Source organism: Hemibagrus wyckioides, linkage group LG22 (genome assembly GCF_019097595.1).
Source record: "Hemibagrus wyckioides isolate EC202008001 linkage group LG22, SWU_Hwy_1.0, whole genome shotgun sequence".
In the NCBI taxonomy this organism is placed as follows: Eukaryota; Metazoa; Chordata; class Actinopteri; order Siluriformes; family Bagridae; genus Hemibagrus; species Hemibagrus wyckioides.
Window position 1 is genome coordinate 4,511,427 of NC_080731.1, and position 25,412 is coordinate 4,536,838.

At 36.9% G+C, this 25,412-nt stretch overlaps 1 protein-coding gene across 1 annotated transcript in view; it reads right to left on the reverse strand.

Annotated features, from left to right (window-relative positions):
• The window catches only part of LOC131342973 (calcium-binding protein 7), a 46,874-nt gene that overhangs the window by 9,200 nt on the left and 12,262 nt on the right, over positions 1-25,412 (reverse strand). The window contains exons 3-4 of the mRNA XM_058374296.1: positions 7,386-7,529; positions 2,331-2,443 (exon numbers count right to left, since the gene is read on the reverse strand). Coding sequence (XP_058230279.1) covers positions 2,331-2,443; positions 7,386-7,529 — 257 coding nt within the window. The remainder of the gene's footprint in view (positions 1-2,330; positions 2,444-7,385; positions 7,530-25,412) is intronic.

Here is a 25,412-nt window from a genome sequence, read left to right on the forward strand (position 1 = left end):
AATTATAAATATTCAAATGGGGGTTTTAGAACTAACTGTTAGAGAATCAATAACACAATTATTTGATTTGTTCGTCCAGCGAACAGACAGTATAATTATATATTAATTCCAGGGAAAGTTATCTTCCTCGCCAAGAAAGAATAACTACTTTATAAAGTACTAGCTGTAATTTAGCACGTAGCAAGAGCAATGTTCAGGGACCCCGAAATTGTGAGCAAAGCACAGAGACAATCACTCGTGAATAAAATGCATTTAATGACACAGAAACACACAATACATACTAACTATGACACACATACATAAAAGACAGGATAAGGCCTATAGAGAGAGAATAAGGAGGCAAAGAGAGATAGAGAGTAAGGAAGGGAATACGGAGGAAATCAGAACGAGAGAGAGAGAGAGAGAGAGAGAGAGAGAGAGAGAGAGAAGGAAATAGAGAAGAGATCAAATATGGCAAGTTTCAGATCTAGTTTTGATTACAACCGTGTGAGAATCGTCAGGTAATTAGGATTCACCTTAATAAAGGGGCTTCAGCTTAAAATTGCGGATCTAAAATAATTAGTAACTTTTACTTGCATTGGTTCGTTGATAAGAGTCCTGATGTAGTGGACCAAGGAGGTTCGGAGATTCGAAGTCCTCGGAGTAAGCAAGAGATTCTGCTGGATCGAAAAAGGTTTCAGTGGTGCAAACAAAGTTCTTCGATTGAAGCTGCCGGCAAAGTCTCAGAAGAAAGTGAAAGTCTTGTCCCGAAGAAAGATCGGAGTCGAGTCAGGCCACGATGGAAGAGGTCGTGCCGGGAAGAAAAGGCGCACGGGGGCCCCCCGACCGCAGAGCGGAGAGGGGGTTGGTCCCCGCGGGGCCGAGCCGAGCTGAGCTGAGCAGAGCAAAAAGCTGAGCAACGATAGATGGGTGCTTAGGGTTTTTATTGATCCCTTGGTCGCGCCCAGTTTTTCAGAGTGACCAATCCAACACCTGAAACTTTTGGAGGGAAAGAGTTTCTTTGTCTCCGCTCGGTCACTCATTTGCATACTTTATGGTGGGGGAATGGATAAAGTTTCAATTAAAGTATAGTAGGCTCATGTTATGTACTTGGATGACCACATGGCATACACTATTGCTTATAAAAGTAAAAGCGGATCATTTTGATAGTAGACACGAAAGAGACAGTATGAGAGGAGAGGAAACTGGGTATAGGCAATTTAACATACAATCTTATATTATAAAACATTGTTCTGTTTCATGAAAACACAGAACACAGGTCATGAGTGGTAATACAACCATAAAAACATAAAGGCAAAAAGGGGAATACATATACACAGGTGTGTTAGGCATGGGTCAGGTAGGGTTTATTGAAACTTGAATAAAGGAACTCTCCTTATGTGCGTGCATGTGGGTCAAGATGAGTGTTTCCAGACGCTTTGGGTGTGTGTGTGTGTGTATGTGTGTGTGTGTGTATGTGTGTGTCTTCAGTCAGAACTTTGGTCATCCCCCGGTCAAGGCATTGATTCGGTTTAGATTAAGGAATTCTTGTTGACTTTTAACGGCAGTAAAACTGCTAGGCACAGGGTGATTTGCATGTTAAGGTCACAAGTTGATGTTGAGTCCCAGGGGTGTGAGGCTGGGCTATCAGTACTGATGGTCTGCAGAACTCCAACATTCATGGAGGCAGGATTCCTCCTTTGTCTCCAGTCTCGTTGTGGGGGTCATTGGTTATCCAGAGCCATCAGACATCCCGGAGCCTGGGTCATATGAGTTACAGCATGTCGGTTGAGTCAAAATGAAATAACTATAAGCGAAATAGGTCAGTTGTGAGCTGTGTAATGGTTAATTGAGTATAGATGGTTAATTTATAGTATAAATGGTATAGAAGTAAATCTAAGACACAGAGAGACCGTAAACACTCATAGGACAGTTAAGTGTGGTGAAGTACCTCCTGCTCTAGGGCTTTATTCAAGGACACTACAACACTGAGCTGGGACAGGAAACCTTAAGCAGCTTCTTTAAGTTATTTTACAGCTGCTGCTTGAACTTGAAGAGATAACTCAGACTCAGGAATAGCATGTGCCAGTAATCAGAAATTTTCATCAGGAAAGTGCTTAAAATACATGAAAAGAGTTGTGGATGCAAATATGAGGCTCTTTATTAGACTGCTTGATGAACGCTAAATTGCAGAGTAAGTGCAAGGGTGGATGCATTCCTGATTCGGCTTTGTGTGTGTGTGTGTTTGTGTGTGTGATAAAGAGAGAGCGAGAACGAGAGAGTGAGAAAGACAAGGAGAACAGACTGCACTTTGTGTCAGTTTTAATAAGACAAAGTCACTTAATAATTACCTTCCAGAACACGGAGTCAAAATCTGTGCCATTGAACTTGTCAGGCATCCCAGCCGCCGAGATCTTCGGCCCCAGGAGCGTCACAAACTCCTCAAAGTCCACTTGGCCGTCTCCTGAGAGAGTGAGTAAAGGAGACAGAAAGAGAAGTTTGAGCCAAATTGAATTTCAAATTGTTAATAAATTTGTCCGGCACTAACTTTTAGTGCGTGTGTCAGGCTGCTTCTGCAGGTCTACAGCTGAACTGAAGGAATTAAAGGTGAAATGTGATTAAAGGTACAGTCAGTGTTTGTTTGGTAATGTTTTGTGAAGGGATACGGGATACCCATTTATGCAGCAGTCATATATATATATGTATATATATATATATATATATATATATATATATATATATATATATGTATATATATATGTATGTATATATATGTATATATGTATATATATGTATATATATATATATATATATATATATATATATATATATATATATATATATATATGTATATATATATATATATATATATATATATATGAAATGCTGGTCATCCCATATGATTCATCTCTAGGCCAGGATCTTGCGATATCCCTAACAGCTCCCTGATCTTCCCTTCGGCCACTGCTTGAACCTTGGGGTAACCATGGACAATCAACTGTCTTTTTTCTCACATGTTACTAATGTGACACATTCATGTTAGTTTCTTCTGTACAACATCATAGTGGTTTGGCCATTTTTTTGGCCATCCACACAGGCTGTTCAGGTGCTCATTCATCTCTGGTCATTTCGAGACTGGAGAACTGCAACTCTCTACTGGAAGGTCTACATCTGAATGCAATTTGTCCTCTGCAAATGATCCAAAATGCAGCTGCGTGACTTGTTTTTAACCTACCTAAGTTCTCCCACAGCAACCCACTGCTGCGTTCCCTTCACTGACTTTAGGCATCAGATTTACAACACTGATGCTTGCCTACAAAGCCAAAAATGGACCAGCTCTCTCTTACCTCAAAGCTCTTATTACTCCTCACACTGCACCTCGCTTCCTCTGATCTACTAGCACTGCTCGTCTGGTCCCACCATCTCTCAGGGTAAGAGGTAGGTATACATCTAGACTCTTCTCTGTTCAGGCACCGAGGAGGTGGAATAAACTTTCCCTACATTTCAGAACAGCTGAGTCACTGGATTTCTTCAAATGATGGGTGAAGACCTACCTCTTCTTGAAACACTTAAACTAGTTCTTATTTTCCCTGTTTGTTTTATGTATTAAAAAAATGTGCTGTAATTCTACCGAACAGAGTTTTTTAGGCTGATGGTATCCTAAGTCTGAAACCTAGTGAACCAGTGTTAATTGATAGAGATTCAAAGCATTTGAAGCATTCAAAACTTGGAAAGCGTCAGTGGAAAGCCAAGGCGAAGCCAACCGAAGCAAGGTTATAAATTTTATGAATATTTTTTCAATCAGCAAAAGCTGTTTCGAAAGAGTCAACCCACAATACCAACATTGCCTTCGGAATCCATTCAAAAGCTAAGTGATTTTTCAGGCATTTTACAGATCGGTGGTGTGGGTGGTCTGTTCTATTTTTAGCCCAAGCTTGGTGGCACGACTTCCTGTGAGGAGCCTTGACATGGAATGCTTGGCTTGGGTCAGTTCTTGTAAGCAGCCATACAGTTTACTTATAATACAGCTTCGTATTAATGATATTAGTAATATTTTTGGGTGGCTGGAACAGATTATCGTTTCGCAATACAAATTCGTATGCCGAGGTTCCACTGTACGTGGCTTATTTGTGTCAGGCAGCAAAAACAGCTGCAGTTGGTAGTATTTTATTACAGCTGTACAACGAAGTACACCGAGAAAGACTTGATCAAGGACCGGCAGAAGAATAGAGAATTTACAGACAGGAGATCTGCAGCATAAGCAAATGTGTATATAAATAAGTTTAATTAAATTGTTTCCTGGAGAAGTTCATTAACACATCCAAATTTCATATAATTTAGTATGTATTTTTTTATATTCAGTTCTTCATAAGTATCCTACCTATAAATCTTCTTCTTCTTCTTTCGGCTTTTCCCTTCAGGGGTCGCCACAGCGAATCATCTCTCTCCACCTATCCCTATCTTCTGCATCCTCAACACTTACACCCACTAGCTTCATATCCTCATTTATTACATCCATATACCTCCTCTTTGGTCTTCCTCTTTTCCTCCTGCCTGGCAGCTCCATATCCAACATTCTCCTACCAATATCCTCACTCTCCCTCCTCTGGACATGTCCATCTTAACCTGGCCTCTCTAACTTTGTCCCCCAAACGTCCAACATGAGCTGCCCCTCTATGCTCCTCCCTCTTCTGAAAATAAGTGTTAACCACAGCCATGTCCATCCTCCTAGCAAAGTCCACTACCATCTGTCCTTCAAGGTTCCTTTCCTTAACTCCAAACTTGCCCATCACCTACTCATCACCTGTGTTCCCCTCACCAACATGTCCATTAAAATCTGCTCCTATCAGCACTCTCTCACCTGTTGGAATACTCTCTATCACCTCATCTAATTCACTCCAGAATCTCTCTTTCTCCTCTAACTCACAACCTACCTGTGGGGCATAACCACTAACAACATTCAACATCACCCCTTCAACCTCTAACTTCAGACTCATCACCCTGTCTGACACTCTCTTCACCTCCAGAACATTCCTCACAAACTCCTCCTTCAGGACCACACCTACCCCATTTCTCTTACTATCCATACCATAATAAAACAGCTTGAATCCTGCTCCTATACTACGAGCCTTGCTACCCTTCCACCTGGTCTCCTGTACACACAGTATATCCACCTTCCTTCTCTCCATCATATCAGCCAGCTCTCTACCTTTCCCTGTCATAGTACCAACATTCAAAGTTCCTATTCTCAGTCCTATACTCTTACCTTTCCTCTTCTCTCTCTGTCTACGCACTCTCCTCCCTCCTCTACTTCTTCGACCAACAGTAGCCCAATTTCCACCAGCACCCTGTAGGTCAACGGCGCTTATGGCGGTCGCTGTTAACCCGGGCCTCGACCGATCCGGTATGAAATTTAGAGTACTGACGATTTGCATGGTTAAATTTGGCAATGTTTTACGTCGGATGCCCTTCCTGACGCAACCCTCTCTATTTATCCAGGCTTGGGACCGGCACAGAAGTCACTGGACTGTGAGCCCCATGGCTAGATTAAGTATCCTACCTATAAATATGAACGTAAATTTCACACCAATATTTACAATACAGAAATGCAGACCGCACTTTTAAGCGCATTTCACCTTTAATTCCTTCAGTTCGGTCAGAGACAATTGCAAAATAAGCATGACACACACACTAAATATTAATGCCAGACAAATTTAAATAACAATTTAAAATTAAATCTCTCTTTATTGTCCTTGATGGCCAGGTTTGTAAGCAGTGGTGCATTCTGGGAGATGGGTATCGACACCCATTCCGCTGTTGACGTGACAGCTGGGTGTGACTTGAAGCTTGTAGTTTTTATTCACTTGATATCTTGTGAGAGTGTGAGGTGATGCAGCATGTCAGGATTTATAACTGCACTTTCTACACAACTGTCAGATCACAGGACATTTTATTTAGAACAGATCGATGCATCGAGGCATGAAGTGGACAGGCCGGGTGTTAGATGTTAGACGTTGATTCGGTATAGATGACGGTGGTGAGAGGAATGGACTAAAAATACATACAGATAAAAGAATAAAAGAAAGTTTTGTGGTAAGTTACAAAAGTGGTGTGGATCAAGCAGTTAAGGCTCTGGGTTCAATCAGGGGTTCAAGCTCCAGTACTGCCAAGCGACTGCTGTTGGGCCCCTGAGCAAGGCACTTAACCCTCCCTGCTCCAAGGGTGCAGTATCACGGCTGACCCTGTGCTCTGACCCCGGCTTTCTAAAACCCTGGGATATGCGAAAACCAGGGGCTCAAGTGGTTAAGACTGTGGGTTGTTGATTGGAAAATCAGGGTTCAAGCCCCAGCACTGGGGTTCTAGCTGCCACTGTTGGGCTCTTGAGCAAGGCCCTCTGCACCAGGGCTGAGCCTGCGCTCTGACCCCAACCCTCCAGGGATGGGACATGCAAAGAGAGAACTTCACTTTGCAGTAAAGTATATGTGACAAATAAAGGCTACTTAACTACATACACTCTTATAATACCACTTGCTTTACTTGATTTTTTTTATAATTTTTTATAATTACTTTGTTTTTGCTTTTAACTTTGTTGTAAAAAAATAAACTCTTTTGACTTAAAAAAGACATCTTGAAATTTTTTTGAGACCGAATCAAAATAAAACAGATTCCTGCTGTAAAGCTTCACTGACTGAGCAGCCTCTGAGGCAGAGAAGACACACGAGCTTTCCTGACCCAATTTATCAAAACAAGCGCTTCATTTTTAAATGCTACTCAGGAAATGAGCCAAAACCTCTGGTGATATTTGTCATTTCACAGCCCCTGTGAAAACATGTACAGGTAAGCTATTAGCTTGCTGAGTGAGAGAGCTTTTGCTAGCCAGAGCTTTAGCTGTTTTATAGTATGACAGCTCTGTATTAAATTTAATGTTGTGTAAAATACAGTACGTATGAATGACCTCCCTTACAAATTTTTGCCTTAAGAATTGAAATTTTGTAATGTATGATTTAGCAAAAAGTAGCTAGCCAACAAATCTACAATTCTACTGAAATCCCAGCAGCATTTAGCTAAGTTAGCTAGCTGGGAAACATTATATGTGTTTAATGGAGGCAGTGTTCATTTGTAGTGTAGCTTATTTGGTTATTTTATAAAAGAATCCTCAGATAGGTAAAGTATTTAGTGAAGAAATTCCCCTAGACGACCCAAATTTCTCTTACTTGAATCATTTTTTGGATCATTTGATCATTACTTTTCCTTTTAGGTGAATTATTACTATTGTAGTAGTATTTTTACTCGGAATCAATATGTTCTTGACTTTTTCCTCCACCCATCCGTTTATGAGCGTAAATAGCTCATGTAATTTAATTTAGTCTAGAAGGAAGGTCGGTCATGTGTCTGGCTTTCCTCACCGTCCATGTCCAGTCTCTGGATGATGACCTCCAGCTCCACCTCGTTGGGCATGTAGCCCAGAGAGCGCATGGCCATGCCCAGCTCCTGCTTAGAGATGAAGCCGTTCCCATCGCGATCAAACACCTTAAACGCTTCCCGAATCTCTGGAGAGACAAAGAGAAAATATGAATCTCTAAAAGACGTTTAATATCGGTTGTTCGGAAGATGAGAGACTGATATTAAAATCACACATGACACACTGACTCAAAAACAGCACCATTTTCTTTATATTTCTTAAAATAGGCAGACAGTCAGACAAATATTCTGAATCAGACAAAATGGACCAAGTGGTAGGACTGAACCTGAAGTAGTGCACTGAATCTTTTAAAGTCAGGTTCATAACTGGCCTCTTTAACAGGAACACCTGCTCAATCTTGTTGCATGAATGCAATGAATAATATACAATAATATAATATACAATACATACAAAATGCACTGCTGCTACATGATTGGCTGATTGAATAACTGCTTAACTGTTCCTAATAAAGTGGAAAATGAGTATATATTGTTCTCGTGTTGTTCAAGTACGTATCTGCCCCAAGAGCATTTAACATATTGAATAGTTTCTTTTCTGATATGTTAATATTAGTTTGCTGCAAAGCATTATTCTGATTTGAGTTTGTTTGACAACCACAAACAAAACCAACGTCTATTAATTCAGTCGAATAAAATGAGGACAATTTAAGACAACTGCAACAAATTAAAGAAAAAAACAGTGGCTTTGTCATGCTATGAGGAAAGAAATGGCCAAAAAAAGGAAATCATCAATTAATACAAAACGCAAGGGGCGGAGACAGGACCTGAGAACATGCCACTTGTCACCATGGGAACCGTAAAGTGAAGAGGGAATCTATAACAAGACATGGGATAAAACGATTCGTTCAGACGTTCAGAAGAATTCATACAGCTCATATTAATATGGTTGGGCTTTAAAACGGAAACTTCAGCACGGAGGTCATTTTCAAGTGTTTGAGCTGAACTCAGTGAAGCAGGATATTGGTTATGCATGAAAGGTGTACATCATTTAAACCTCAGTCTGTTCTACAACACCTCAAAATATTAGGACGGAATCAATCATTCGGGGAATTTGCTGTTACAGGAAAATAATCAACAGCAGTGTTACTGCTTTCCAATAACCTCACTTCCCCAGTGTGACTTATTCCTGCCGCATTATAGCTGTATCTGTTATTTCATTTATTAAAGAATAACTTTTTAACCACTTCCATTAAACACATATAATGTTTCCTGGCTAGCTAACTTAGCTAAAATGCCCCTGGGATTTTAGTAGCTTCCTAGGTTTGCTGGCTAGCTATGTTTTGGTAATTCATACATCTTTCTTTTCTATCCAGCTATCAGAGATGACACCCATTACCTTAAGGTTTACCTACAAGCTTTAACAGCAGTCAGATATACAATGGAACCTCAGCATATGAATGTAATTCGTTCAGGAGGCGAATTCTTAAGGCAAAAAATTGTAATGCGATAAGAATTTTCCCATAAGAAACAATGTAAATGAAGATAATCTGTTCTAGCTGCCCAAAAATGTAACCAATATTACCAATTTTCAACACGATAATCATATTTTTGCATATAAAAACAACCGAAATATACATAGAAAAGACATGTAACCAATGTAGACATTAAACCTTACTTAATCTGAATTTCTGATTCGATTGATTTCGAAAATAGCTGACTGAAAAAAAATTTGTGAACTCGCTTTGAATAAATTCGGTGTCGCCACAGCAGATCATTTGGCCCGCATATTTCGATTTGGCACAGGTTTTTACTCCGGATGCCTTTCCTGACGCAACCCTCCCATTTTATCCGGGCTTGGGACCGGCACTGAATATTACACCTTTCCCTGTTCATTTTAGTAAATTTCGAAGAGTTTTGCTATTTAATCACCGTTTCTGTGGTTCTTTGGTTAAAAGCTTCCCTGATATCAGTACTAGCAGTGGCAGCAGCATGGCCCAGGCTTCTTCCCCGAATTAACCTGAAAATTCTAACAACATGGAATATCATCATATAATCTGAAATATGGTTTAAATTCCCAAGTTCCTTTTTTATACTTTTATATAAATTTTGTGTATATAGAATACTTAATGTATATTTCTTTCTATTGTGTAATCTGAAGCAGTTACACAATCTTATGATTGTGGTACAACAATAATTTGTGTGTATTTAAAAAAAAAACCCTGAACAATAAACTTTTACAATTCATAAAAGCTAAGTACTTGGAAATCTGGATAACAAACCAAACACACATTCCATGCCGTATGACCAGAAATGATAGCTAACTAATGAATAAAACATCAGGGTGCCATGCTTTCAACATAAATCTGATTCACCTCCAGCGCTGGATTCTGAACGGAGTAATAAACCGGACTATCTTGCTTGCGATCGTTGGTTATTGTTGCTGAAAAGCCGCAGCGTTTAGCGTTGACCCTGCTGTTTCTGTTTTTCAACAGGGCTGATTTCATATCCATTCCTGCTCCTGCATTCATCCATCTTCTATATGAAAAGCTCTCTGTGACATTTGTACAAATTCAGCCAGAAGCGACCGCAAAAACACACACTGCCTCAGGAAGCACACGGTACATACTCACGCTCTTGTCACACGCTTTGTATTTAGAATGTAAATAACAGCTTTTATATATTTGCATAAATAAAATAATTATGACGTCATTATCCTTATCTTATAGACACTGCAGTAGAAATTCAATTCAATTCAATTTTATAGCAATAGATATTGTCTCAAATCTACTTTACAGAACATAGTTCAAGATTAATATTAGACTTAATATTTAATCTGTAACTATAATATATTATAGTTAAATTTATTTGTATTAATCACTAATCAATAATGAGCAAAGCCTGAGGCAACTGTGGCGACGAAAATCTCCTTTAGATGGTAAAAGGAAGAAACCTTGTGAGACTCAAAAGGCAACCTCATCCTCATTAGAAACTAATAAACTAGCGACATTGTGCAAGATTATCACAGTATCATGCAACTTGGACACTATATAGTAACATAGCATTAAAAATACAGATTTAAGGATAAACGTAGGCTTGGGCATATTTACTTTAAAAAATGTACTAATATAATATTTTATTTTATGAAATAATGTGATACGGTATTTAAGATTTCTCTGTAAATATTTAACTAAATGAAATGAATATCAATAACTATGCATTCCTTATTGCTTTCAGAGTCGGAGACTTTAAAGAATATTTAATAAAACATTACATAGAAATAATGGCTGGATTTTTTTCACATGGCAGAAATGCAAATTTAATACCAGCCTTTCAGTCGTATTGATTTGTGCACACAATAGTATTTGTATAATACCGCATAACTCTTCATCAGGGAGTTTTTGCACATCAGCGTCAACTCTGGCTTGCTCATTAGGGATAAATTTAAAATTAAAATGTATTATTTATACCCAGATTTTAGATATTTCTTCTGACAATGCCCATTAAATTGAACTGAGCTTCATCTTTTAAAAAATGCAAGCTGCCCTTTTTCACTACTGAATATAACCAGATTTTAAAACGCTAGACTTTGTTTTTACTTATGATTGAGAAACTAAACGGACAAAAGTATGTGCACCCCTGAGCTTCTCACTTATATGTGCAGTAATTATTCTCCAAACTGTTGCCATGTATAGAGTGTAATTGTTTGCTGTAGTGTTCCAGTTTCCCTTCACTGGGACTAAAAGGCTCAGACACGGTTCCAGCATGACGATGTTTCTGCGCACAAAAACAAGCTTCATGAAGACCTGGTGTGTTAAGGTTGAAGTAAAAGAACATCTCTGAGTCAGAACCCTGACTCTGACTCCACCCCACTGAACACCTTTGGGATGAAGACATCAGTGTCTGACTTCAGCTGGAGGCAATAAAGTGGATGCTTATGGTATGGGTGTATATGTAGGGTGTACATGTAAAAAAGAAGACGTTTCAGTAAAAACTGTAAGGCATAACATCATGACCACCAGCCTAATATTGTGTTGGTCCCCCTTTTGCTGCCAAAACAGCCCTGACGTGTCGAGGTATTGACTCCACTAGATTCCTGAAGGTGTGCTGTGGTATGCTGGCACCAAGATGTTAGCAGCAGATCCTTTAAGTCACTGTAATGGGCCTCACCTCACAAATAACAGGATACATACAGGACTTAAAGTATACTTGTGACCACTGCAGACCGGGAACACCTCACAAGAGCTGCGGTTTTAGAGATGCTGCCTAATATATCCCACCCACTAACAGGCGCCATGATGAGGAGATAATCAGTCTTATTCACTTCACCTCTCAGTGCTCATGTTATGCCTTATCAGTGTATATAAGACAAAATGACAAAATATCATCATCATCATCATCATCATCATCATGCAGGGTTTTAACCCGTATAAACCCGTGCTAGTGGATATACAGACTGTCGACTGTGTGGTGGGAATCCTGTCTGAGTGGCTGTTATAAAAGAAATAATAGAAGTACATAGTAGAAATGACTCCATCATGGTGATTATTATCTTACAGTTTAAAAAAAAAGAAAAGGCGAGTCTCGCTAAAGGCAAAAGTACTGAAATAGATTTTTAAACATAGAGAGTGTGAATAGAGGGAATGGCGTGTGGGCGAGGAATGAACTTAGATCAAAGAAAACGAATTAATCTTTCACTGGCCTCCAATTTTCTTTTCGCAAGCCCTTTATACAGAATTGAAAATCTACAAAGAGACCATAGTTAGTCTTAATCTGTGCCGAAGAAGAGACACAGAGGGGAGGGTGTATCCTCTGCCCCTTATTCTACAGAGAGAATGGAGTAGAGATGAATCTTCTTCTTTTTTTTCCTCTTACGGATATATTTGTGTTGTGTATCCTGAGCTATAAAGAGGACAGGGACGTGGAGAATGAAAAGAAATGTGGTCTCATAAATAAGCCTTGAAATTGTCAAGAAAATATCGGCATAACTAAAAGACTAAAAGTGTAAGAGCTACTTTGACAAAATGAAGGTGGTCAAGAGCTAATAGTGTTATATTATTAGTAACATTTATTTACATAGCTTATTGCCATAAAGTAAAACTAGCTGAATCTTTAAAAAAGTTATTAGTTATTAGTTATTATTATTATCAGATTTTGTTCATTCATGTCAATTCTGTTATTTTTCAGCAAATTGTTACTTAGTCCCCTGGAACATACCCTGATGGCCTCAGTGGGACAGAAAAAAACAGCTTTGATATTGAAGGTAATATTCATTTTGAAAACAGAGAGCTGAAATTGTATTGGACTTTATGTGATTAAATAATACTATTTTTAATAGTTACATATCTAATTGTAATGGGAAATTTTAAACCCCACCTGCACTAACAAGAAATGTCTACTAGTAGCTCACAAGCGACGTGTTAGAGACCCCTGAGATGGACAATTTCTTAAAGAATTATGAATTATTCAATAACTGCAGTGAAAGTAAAAGGGTATGAGAGTGAGGTACACTGTGTTGCCAAAAGTTTACATGCACATGAATGTAATATGGAGTCGTCCCACCCTTTGCAGCTGTAACAGCTTCAACTCTTCTGGGAAGGCTTTCCACAAGGTTTAGGAGTGTGTTTATGGGAATTTTTGACCATTCCACTAGAATTTGTGTGGTCAGGCACTGATGCTGGACGAGAAGGTCTGGCTCACAGTCTCCGCTCTAATTCATCCCAAAGGTGTTCTATCAGGTTGAGGTCAGGACTCTGTGAAGTTCCTTCACACCAAACTCACTCATCCATGTCTTTATGGACCTTGCTTTGGTCACTGGTGTGCAGTCATGTTGGAACAGGAAGGGGTCATCCCCAAACTGTTCCCACAAAGTTGGGAGCATGAAAATGTCCAAAATGTCTTGGTATGAAGCTGAAGCATTGAGAGTTCTAAGGGGCCAAGTCCAACCCCTGAAAAACAACACCTGAATTCAATGTTTTGGAGGGGTGTCCCAAAACTTTTAGCAATATAGTGTTTGTAAATCTGGATCTGAAGGATTTTAATGTTTTAATTGCAGTTAATTGCATAGCACCTTACTGAATTCCATTATAACATGACAGCATAAATAATGCCTTAAAGGTGCAATAGGTGAGGTTTAGCAATCCATGCTAATAACTTAAAAGATATTGTGCAGAATGTGATAAAATAAAAAAAACAATAAAAATTAAAATTAAATAATAAATAAATAAACAAACAGATTTAATTTGACCTTAGCAATATATTATTTAAGTGTTTATTTTATTAACATGGCAAGAAAATCTGTTTGGAAAAAAAAATTTGATAATAATGTTTGTTTGCATTTTGATAGACACAATGCTCTAAAGATCCTGGAGGCGGAATAAGGGAGTGGGTTTCTCAAATCTCGAATAGCAAACCCTTCTAGAGACTTAATCTTTTTTTTTTCTTAAAGGGCTAATCTTACAATAACGCCCCTTTAAATCGATATAAATTAGCATACATCGCTGTACTTCCATGCATGTTACTTCATAAAGCATGACTGTATGATTTTATAGTGTCGGGTTACATAACACTATAACATTTGCTCACTAGAGCATCACATGTGGTTCAGTCTTGAAGGCTTCAGGTTACCAAGCAGAAGGTGAAGGTGAATTCCAATCCCAGCACCAAAGCCGACCTGCCGCTGCCTCTGAGTCCTTGAGCACGGTCTTTATCCCTTAACCGCTTCTGAAGCTTTGGATTTTACAAAAAAAAATGTCTGTGATACCATGGTTCTGCCGTTATATCCTGCATTTCAGGGAAACACTTTATAATATAACATGACTAATCCTGCACTAATCCCTGAACTAATGATGAGTTTCTAATCATGAAATAATGAAGCACTTTAGCTACGGTGAGTTTTATGAATTTGTGTGTGAATCAATAATGAATACCTTCTTCACATATCCCAGCTGAGGAAGTTGGGGTCAGAGCTCAGGGGCAGTTATAATACTGCCCCCCCTGGAGCAGACAGGGTTAAGGGTCTTGCTTAGAGTGGCCCAACAGTGGTAGCTTGGCAGTGCTTGGGCTTGAACCCTTACCTTCAGATCAACAACCTAACCACTTGAGCCACCACTACCCCATAGTTAGTTAACATGTAAACAAAATCACACTTGGTCTAGAAGAAAGAATATAGATTAAATCTAAATCATTTTCATTTGTTCACCCTTGTGTGTACAGGAGCAGAGCCCCGGGTCCGAGCCACCCAGAGCATGTCCTAGTACTACTAGTGGCATTGGAAGATAAATGAATGGGGAACAATGCAAAATGGGTTAGATTTACGGCATTTGGCAGACGCCCTTATCCAGAACGATTTACATTTATCTGAGGATTAAGAGCTTTGTTCAGGGGCCCAGCAGTAGCGCTTGCCTTAACCACTGAGCTACAACTTCCCAGGTTGAGTCGTAATAAAATGAGTGCATATGTATAAAGTATTTGAAATTTAATGCACATTTTGTGAGGTCTTTTGTCTATGACCTTAGCTTATGGCCACGCTATCCTTTGTTTAAGACCAAGGACACTCCATCATCAGCCCACCTGTAGAGCTATCTGCCACCACCTCTGTTGAAATCTTAGGTGTCCATCGTTTATGCCTTTTGTAACCTATGGACAACGCCTTTTATCGTTAGCCCACCTGTAGTGACCTCTGCAACCATCTCTGTTGACTCCTTTGATGCCAACTCCTTTTGTTACCCATGGATATTGCACACACAGTAGATCTTTGGTTTGTATAAATACACTCTGTCTGTCTCAATAAACTCTGAAAAAGCATTGCTACTTGAACCCAGACTCTGCATGGTTCTTTTGGCACTACTTTTTCCCTGATATCAGCTCGAAGTGCGAACCGGACTTCTCCTGGAAAAGTGCATGCAAAAGAAAACTCTATCACGCTTTAAATTCTTATAGAGCAGGTCTGATTGAGTTTAAACCCCATGTGTTAATTAATACATGAACTAACAAACATGTACTTGAAGTGGTCATTAATTTTGCTTGTTTAAGATGGTGGACTACTGATCAGAAGATTGTGAGTTTGAATTCCAGATCCACCAAGCTGCCACTGCTGGGCCCCTGAGAAAGGCCCTTAACCCCCAATTGCTCAGTTGCATAAAATGAGATAAAATGTTCTGCCAGAAATGTAAATGTTTCCAATCCTGTCTGTTGATCTAGAATTTTGTATTTTCTCTCTTCTCTACGATTTTTGCTTAGCCCAGATAGATCTTGTTTATAGCCAGATCGACCTGTACTTGTTTAGACCCTAGTTCTGTCTCTTGGATCAATCACTAAGTCTAGTTTTTCTTTGTTCCCATTTTCTTTTGAAAGGTGTTGCTATTAATTTGAACCATTTTTTAAATATGAACTCCTGCATTTACATCCTACCCCAAAGTGTCTATAAATGAATAACAAAGTACACTGTGTCCATCTTATTGCATATAAAATCCAGGATGTGATTTTATTGGACAATAATCCACTTCAGGGTCGAGTCGAACACCACACCACACCACAAATCACCATTCATTAGTTTCCTCAAACAGCCTGACCCCAAGAGGTTTATTCCTTCCTTGATGTCTGTGTATGCATGGCATTTGTATTACAGTGATTGCTTTACCTTGAAAGACAGATTATACTGTATACAGGAGCAGTGGTGGCTCAAGTGGTTGATCGGAGGATCAGGGTTCAAGCCCCAGCACCACCAAGCTCCACTTTGGGCAAGGCTCTTAACCCTCTCCGTTCCAGGGGTGCTGTATCATAGCTGCTCCTGCGCTCTGACCCCAACTTCCTCAGCTGGGATATGCGAAGAAAAGAATTCCACTGTGCTGTAATGTATGTGTGGCGATAATAAAGGCTTCATGCCCTCAGTTCATACAGCAGCATACAGGTTTTTACTTTGAGGTACAATATAAATATGCCCTTGGACACACTACCTATTGATGCTCCTTTAATTAAACGGACAAAAAGACCTACCCTTGAGGCTACCCACCTTGCTGATAAGCATATGTACCTTAGTATTTTTTTTTTTTTTTATTCTGAGCGGTCACGATGCCAGTGTAGGAGACACGGATCGTCTGGCTATATAAATAAATAAGTAAATAAGTAAATAAATAAATAAATAAATATCTCAGCTTGTCATCATGCTGCATACCAATGAGACTCTGGCTCTAGGTCCAGAATCTCCTCTAAATATCCTTGCTGGCTTTGTCGTTCCTCTTTTGTTGTTTATATTGACGGCTTGGCTCTTGCTCAATTTCATCTCTTTTAAATGGAAAGGTTGGGCTGCTCCTGATACGCGCTCACGCTGTGTTTGATGTGTGAAGGAGCGCTCGCACTTCAAAGGTGTAATGATTCCCACCGTGACTTCGAGTGAAACCGACATGAAAGTGACCCACTGGAAAGAGCATCTGTGCGGGGTTAAATAGATTCCTTATGCTTCATGACCTCTATATATATATATATATATATTGTATATGCGAGTACACATTCTTGAGCAATCAAAATAACGCTATTGATATAAATCCTCAGACAGGAAACTGCTTTACGTCTGTTAAACGGTGTTTCACACTGCCAATATGTGCTCATACATCATCATGACGCGGCTCGTTATTCATTCTGTCCGTGGTTTCACGGTCTCAAAAAGGTGTAATCTCAAACCTACACACACACACACACACACACACACACACACGCATACTAGATCTCCCACACACACATACTCAAGAGATCTTCGGTCCACATTCATACAAGCTCTTTATATAACACTCTCAAAAATCAATGCCTGCAAAAACACCCTTAACCCCTTGTGGGCATTATTTTTAAACCTCTGTGGTAAACTCCATCAGTCTTGCATTCGGCACAGACCTTCCTCTTCCTCTTCCTTTCCAGATCTAAATACCATCGTAAAATGGATTTAAATGAACCTTGGGTTTCAACGCAGCTCTGTTTGTTTTTTTTCTTCAAATATTCTCCCCTCGCTTCTCTCTCTGCCCCTGAGGAAGAACCGTTTTTTGGGGAAAGACTAAACATAAACATGTTTTTCCTCTTCACTGGACACCAGAAAGCGAGCTGCTCAGGATAACCAGTTACACATCGCCTTTAGTCATCTTTATGCCAAAAAAAATACTACTAATGGAAGCCGTTATCCATTAAAATCGTTAGATACCGATGAGAAAGCTCCATTTTGTTTTTAGCCGTGACTTAGCGTTTTACCTGTGGCTCTTCGCCAGCTTTGTGAAAGCAAAACAACTCTCCTAAATTACTCTAAGCTACTAAATCAAGTCCTACATAAATACACCTTTTGTACATTGAGGGTCTCTTGGCAGTCAATCGTGCTAGACTACATTTTAGCTTTTAGCAGATTAGCAGTGGAAGCTAACTGCGCTAACTACAAGTGCACTATTGACACAACAGTGATTTAATATTTCTGAAAACTTCCTTCATTTTTCTTGCTGACATCTTCCTATCATGTCCATGGGAGATGACACTAATGTCTACTTTGTAAAGCTGCATCCCAGTTTTAGGTATCTCCTTTTACTTACTTACTTTATTCACATTTCTTTCTTTTTTTCTTTTCTTTCTTTCTTTCTTTCTTTCTTTCTTTCTTTCTTTCTTTCTTTCTTTCTTTCTTTCTTTCTTTGCTTAATTACTTTATTTACATTTCTTATTTACTAAATTACTCACTTACTTACCTACTTACTTAAATTTCTTTCTTTCTTTCCTTCTTTCTTTCTTTCTTTCTTTCTTTCTTTCTTTCTTTCTTTCTTTCTTTCTTTCTTTCTTTCTTTCTCTCTCTCATTTACTTTACTTATTTTATTTACTTTTACATTACTACTTAGTAAGTACTTAGTTTACTTTTATTTATTGTGTTTAATTACACTATAATTAATCTCTTTTTATTTCACTAACTTAACTTAATTACTTCTTTTTTTCTTTCTTTTTTATTTACTTGACTTACATTCTTTACTTAATTACTTATTTTAATTACTTACTTTGCTTAATTACTTACTTTGCTTAATTACTTACTATAATTACTTTCGTATCTTACTTACTTTACTTAAGTGCTAACTCACTTTACTTACCCACTTATATAAATTTCTTTCTTTCTTTCTTTCTTTCTTTCTTTCGTTCTTTCTTTCTTTCTTTCTTTCTTTCTTTCTTTCTTTCTTTCTTTCTTATTTAACTTCCTTTACTTTCTTATTTACAAAATTACTTATTTTATCTACCTACTTACATAAATTTCGCGCTTTCTTACTTACTTTCATATTTACTTTACTCATTTTCCTCATGTAATTAACTTACTTATTTTGTTTAATTACTTACTTTCTTTTTATTTTCTTTTTACTTTCTTTAATTAATTTACTTAATTACTTACTTAAATTTTTACTTTTTTTCTTTCTTTTTCTTTCTTTCTTTCTTATTTACTTTACTTACATTCTTTACTTAAATACTTATTTTACTTAATTTACTTCATTACTTACTTAAATTTCTTTCTTTCTTTCTTTCTTTCTTTCTTTCTTTCTTATTTACTTTACTTACATTCTTTACTTAAATACTTATTTTACTTAATTTACTTCATTACTTACTTAAATTTCTTTCTTTCTTTCTTTCTTTCTTTCTTATTTACTTTACTTACATTCTTTACTTAAATACTTATTTTACTTAATTTACTTCATTACTTACTTAAATTTCTTTCTTTCTTTCTTTCCTTCTTTCTTTCTTTCTTTCTTTCTTTCTTTCTTATTTACTTTACTTACATTCTTTACTTAAATACTTATTTTACTTAATTGCTTACTCACTTTACGTACCTACTTACTTACATAAATTACTGTCTTTCTTTTTTTCTTTCTTTCTTTTTTATCGACTTGACTTACATTCTTTACTTAATTACTTATTTCAAATAATTACTTTGCCTGTTTACATACTATAACTACTTTCTTTCTTTCTTTCTTTCTTTCTTTCTTTCTTTCTTTCTTTCTTTCTTTTGTATAGACTTTATTTACTTTACTTACTTACTTTCTTTCTGATTTATTCATTATTATTTACTTATTTTTTTACTTTCTTTACTTAATTACATTCTTTGTATCAAACTTACTTTACTTAAATACTTTCTTTCTTTTTTGCTTACCATACTGACTTACTTAAATTACTTAATTTCCTTCGTTCTTTCTTTTCACTTACATTCTTTACTTACTCACTTATTTACTTATTTACCTAATTACTTACTCACTTCACTCACCTACTTACTCACATTTCTTTCTTTCTTTCTTTCTTTCTTTCTTTCTTTCTTTCTTTCTTTCTTTCTTTCATTAATTACTCACTTGATTACGAGGTTGGCTTATATACAGTTTTACTATCAATAAACACTTGAGTCGTGCTCTCTGTTTGGTCTTTGTACAAATTTTTACAACCCCAGCAGGAGGCTCAAACCCCGCCCCTTTCTCATCACCCTGCTCAGTCACTACATTTTACACACTGAAAGCCGACCCTGTCCTGACCAATACTGCATCAGACCTGCGGCCAGAAAATCATTTGTTTATTTAAGCCGAACATCAGTATCTTGGTAAAAAAAAAGAAGGGGGGGGGGGTAAGCTCAGACAGGTGCTAATAATTCAATTATCTGTATGGAATAGAGCTTAAAGTACAGAAATAGATTTCAGTCTTCTGTATCTATTGTGGAGCAGAAAAGCAAACTGACAATACTGAGTCATCTAGTTGATGTGATGCTGAATTCAGGACGAAGATAAAATCAGATCTGACATGACATGACATGACAGCGCTTCTGGAAATGGCAAAACTCACTGCAGGAAATTCGGCTAGGTGAAACCGGTAATAAGCTGCCTGTTGAATAAGAACATGAATTCCATACAGCATTTATTTCGTAATAATAATTATTTCTATGTTTCACTCATCATCAGTGTTGAAAAGAGCCAACGTGTCTCTCCTTGGTGTAAAAACCAGCAAAATAATCTTCTTAAAACGAATGGTTCTAAGTGTTGATTTGTAGTGCATATACACGTCTATGTATATTATTACAGCACGACGATTTTCACGGCACTGTTGTGTGCCTCAGTGTGCATGGCTGAGATATGTGATTCGGGAGCAGTGAATAAAGCGAGACCTCCTTTGTTAGCACACGTCCTCATAATTACATGATGACAGAAGCCTGACTTTGAGTAGAAAGCTGTCTTCTGTCAAAAAAAAAAAGCTCAAAAGAAGGATGAAAAACTTCTCTGAACATCTTGTCGGGCCTGACAGACAGCGACGAGAGATGGAGAGAGAGAGAGAAAGAGAGCAAGAGCAGAGGATGTGAGGAGTAAAAGCTGCCGTCTGCCATCGTTATCATTTTGATTCTTGACTCCTGACGATTCTTAGGAGTAATCCAATTACTAAGGGATTCGACACGTTCTTAAAAGCAGGGTACGAACCAGCCTTCGTTATTCGTGATGTAACCAGTTATTTGAGGGGGGTATAGTTTTTAATATGTTCCCTTCCTCTGAGTCAGTCCATAAAACTCGCATCCGTCTGTTGACCTTAACGTGATTGACAACATTTGATTACCAAAACCACAAAGTCATGTAGGGTGTGACATCATCGTGACTAAACAGAAACGTGAATCACTTATGAATCAATTTAATCAAATTAAAAAGTGTGTGTGTGTGTGTGTGTGTGTGTGTGATGCAGAAAAAGATAGCAGAAGGGTGTGCAAATAGTTTTTGTATTTACAAATTAATTCATTTTGAACTACAAAAAAATTGTACAAATTACCAAAAAAACTTACAAAAATAAAACGTAACCCAAGACAAAAAATTAAAAAACAAAAAACATTTACAAAAAAAATTAACAAAAGAAAAAACATTAACAAAAATTACCCAAATAAAATGACTAAAATAACATTAACAAAAACATACCAAAAAAAAAAAACATTAAAAAAATAAACATTACCAAATTAACACTAACAAAAAAACATTACAAAAAAAAAAAAAAACATTACAAAAAATAACCATCACCAAAAAAAAACATTAACAAAAAAACCCATTAAAAAACATTATCGATAATGTTGGGTTACAAATCCAACATTAAAGGTGCTGTATTGTATCATGACAACCACAGGTCCCCAGTCCAGTACCACCCATAAAGATGATTATTTTCCAATAACAACATTTTGCTGGTGTGGATTTATTCTTTTCATACCAATTACATTTCATACACCCAACAACAACACACCCATTGCTTCAAGTTATTACTTACACTACAGCAGCTATAAACTACATACATTCACTTTCTATTAAAGACGGACTTTAGTTTTGACTGACATTGGAGACTCCTTTCCCTAAATGCTAAACAAACGTGCCTCACCACAATGATTTTCAATTGATTTTATCCAAATTGGTTCCACATGTTCCGCATTTATTTTCAAAATTGTACATCTGACTTGAACTTCAATATTTACCTCAGAGAGCAGCAGTGTGCTTCAGAGCTGTGTGTTTATGCTAACGTTTATCAGCAGTAGCCTACTTAGCTGCAGGACTGAAAAGTCTGTGAGGTAATGTTAGCAAACTCTGGTAAATTAGCTAGCTGTAAACATGCTCAGTAAACATAGAAGTGTGTTACACATCAAAACATAAGAAGTACAGAAGATTTTCAAACCTGGGGAAAAAATCAACAGTTATGCTAATCTGGAAGAAATACAGATTGAACACCTGTGTTTAAGAGTGTAACAAGCATTATTTTTTCTTCTGAGGAACATAAAACATCTGAAGGAGTTGATTAGCATCCTTTTAGCAGAAATAGCCCTTTTCTTTAGATGTTTTTCATTTGATATTTTGTGTGTTGTTTGTTAGCAGTCGCTAGCTAGCTCTCAAGCTGGGTCTAACCTCAATTGAGTTGCATTGTGGTTCCATTTGCAGGCTAATCACATCCCATTATGCAAATAACGTGCGTCTCTCGTGAGATGGAGATAATGTGGGTGATTTTTGGACAGCTTATTAAATCGAGGAAGATTTCTCTCTGAAGAAACTAAAGGAAAAAACAACAACTAGCATACAGAAAAAGATCGCAATATAGCCACTTTAAATGGAAATGGAAACATAGCTTATTAGTACTGTTGCTCTGAACTGCTTTTCTCACTTGGTGTGATGTTTGTTGTGCTGTTCGGTTAAAGCATATGCTGTAAATGAGCCATGCTTGACCCTGCTACGCCTACTATCCGCTAAGCTCACTCACACGCTCGTACAGCAGATGTGAGAAAATCATTCTTGCTTTATCAAAGATTCTGGTCCCTGATGCAATCCTGAGCTTCGTATGATCTCCTTGTGTCTTTTTGGGTTTCCTTCTTTCTGAATTCTCCAGCTTTTTCCAACCTCCTAAAAACACTGCAGTAGCCATTTTTTCCTTACAGCCAGGGTTCCTGGGGTAGAGTCCAGGATAAAGCGCTTACTCAAGATGAGCTTACATCCTAATAGAGTGCTAGAGGAATTAATCCTAGATTGGTTCCATCGTCTATGAGTTTTTTTGACTCACCTTAACCCCTCCAGACCCGGCATCTACTGGAATAGACATCATGTTTTTAAGTGTTGTTGTTGTTTAAACAAATAAAATTGTATGCATTCGCAATATGAATAATGGCTTTTCAATGATTGGTCATTGATCTACCAATCACAATAAAGACTGCTAACTTAATCACAAATATGGATAAAATATGAGGAAATTTAGCATTGCTTCAGTTGAGGTGTCCATTGTAGTAGACATGAAAAATAATAAAAAAAAAAAAAAAAAACACTTTTTTAAATACATTTCATTAAATACTTCTATTTTCCTTTCTCTTCCTTTTTTGTTTTATATTTTATATATCTTATATTTTTTTCCTATATGAGAAAACACATTTCTTTCTTTCTTATATATTTTTTTTTATAAATCTTTATAAATCTTATATATATATATATATATATATATATATATCTTTATATCTTTATAAATCTTTATATATATATATATATATATATATATATATATATATATATATATATATATATATATATGTTTTCCTATATAGTTTTCCTATATAGTTTGTTTTATACTTGTTTTCCTTCTCAATTTTCTTTCCTTTCTTCCTTCTACTTCCGTTTCTTTTCTTTTTGTGTTCTATTTTCTTTTTATTTGGATTTTTTTCTCTCTCTTTTTATTATGATTTTAGATTTCCTCTGGTTTTTTATTTCCTTTTATTTTTCTTTCTCCTGTTTTCTATACTTTTATTGTTTATTTTTCTACTTTTTCCACTCAGATTTTATTGTGTTGTAACTCACATTTTTTACCTTTCTATTCTATGAAATAAAATAAAATACAATACATAAATAATACCACATTCATGATTTTTAAAAAATTAAAATTCTGGAAAAAGGCAGTTGTGATGTGGACAAGTGGCTAAACAGGACTACTGTTAAAGGACATCATGCCGAAGAGGAAAACTCTTATTGTATAAAGCCTTATTGTGTTTATAACACACTCTTACACACTTCTAACTCTATCAGGGAACATCATCATTTTTTAATAAAATTTTAATCTTATAGCTTTATAAAAATTTAGCTATTTAGGTTTCATAATTCATAAAAACTGTGTTTATTTGTGAAGATTATCTTGAACAAAACGAGTTCAAAAGTCAATGGAAAAACTCTATATTAGCTTTTTGTTGAGTGATGATCACTTCTGGGTTGGACGATAAAATTCCTCGTCCCTGCAGCTACTCTATTGCATTCACAGAGACTGTGGAAATATTTGTGTCATACAACATGCTGTTTCATCTACTGTAGACCTTAAATATTACATAACCACTCAACGGTTCAACAGCTTATCCCTCAGGAGGAACCTTATGAGTCCAGGAAAAAAACCCAAGATCTTGGGTTCTTGATTCTAAATGTACTTATTTCTCTCTTTCAGTTTGTCTTTAAATATTTCTTCTCTCAGGTTTTTAACTTAGTGGACCAAATCCGGTTTCAGCCGGTGGTCATTCATTTTTAATTCGAGTGGCCGAGGAGTGAAACAGGAGTGTTGGTGGAGTGAAAGTGAAGAGGACGGGGCTGTTAGTGTGAATGTATGTGAATGTGAATGTCTTCTGCAGTACTATTATGGAAAAGATCTGCATAGTTGTTTTTTTGTTTTTTTTTCTGGCCCAGAAATAAGCTCCACCCCAATTAAAGAAGAACTCTTTTTTTAAGCAGATCTCTTTTTTCTTCTCTTTCTTTTTTTTCCCCTTTTCAAACCTTGTGGGATATGACGTTAAAGATGACTTTGTGATCTTTTTTATTTGTATTTCTCTCTCTCTTTCTATAATGATTTTGGATTTCCTTTATTTCCTTTTATTTTTTATGTCTCCTTTTTTTCTATAATTTTATCAATTTTTTTTTGTTGTTAATTTTACATTTTTGTTTATTTTTTTTGTCTCTGTGGCTTTTCTCATTTATCACAATCCCAGAAGACGGAAAACCGCTGGGATTTAACCAACAAACTAATCAATGAGTTAACACAGTACAGACGAACACAATCAGATAACACACCAATGACAGCAAAAGGGGCGGAGACAGGATTACAGCAGAAAGAATAGCGCATGGAAATGTAAACAAAAGCACATGGAGTGAATTAAAACCCAAACCCTGCTCTGCTTAACATCCTCGTCAGTGTTTTTATTGAAATTTCTCTCCTCCTCTCAGGCAGCTTTGTCCATAATATACACAGTACTAATATACAGCTCTGGGAAAAAGTAAGAGACCACTGCATAATAATCAGTTTCTTATGTTTTTTAGTTTTGTTTCAGTTTTCTGTGAACTGCTGAGAATATTTCTCCTAAATTCAAAATATAGCTATTGTTATTTAGAGTGTATATTTAAAGGAAATGACAACACATCGAAATAACCCAAGATCATGCAGTATTTGTGTGCAGTAAATTGTGTTAATGCTTCGGCTAAATAACATTAAGAGATCAGTATTTGGTGGAA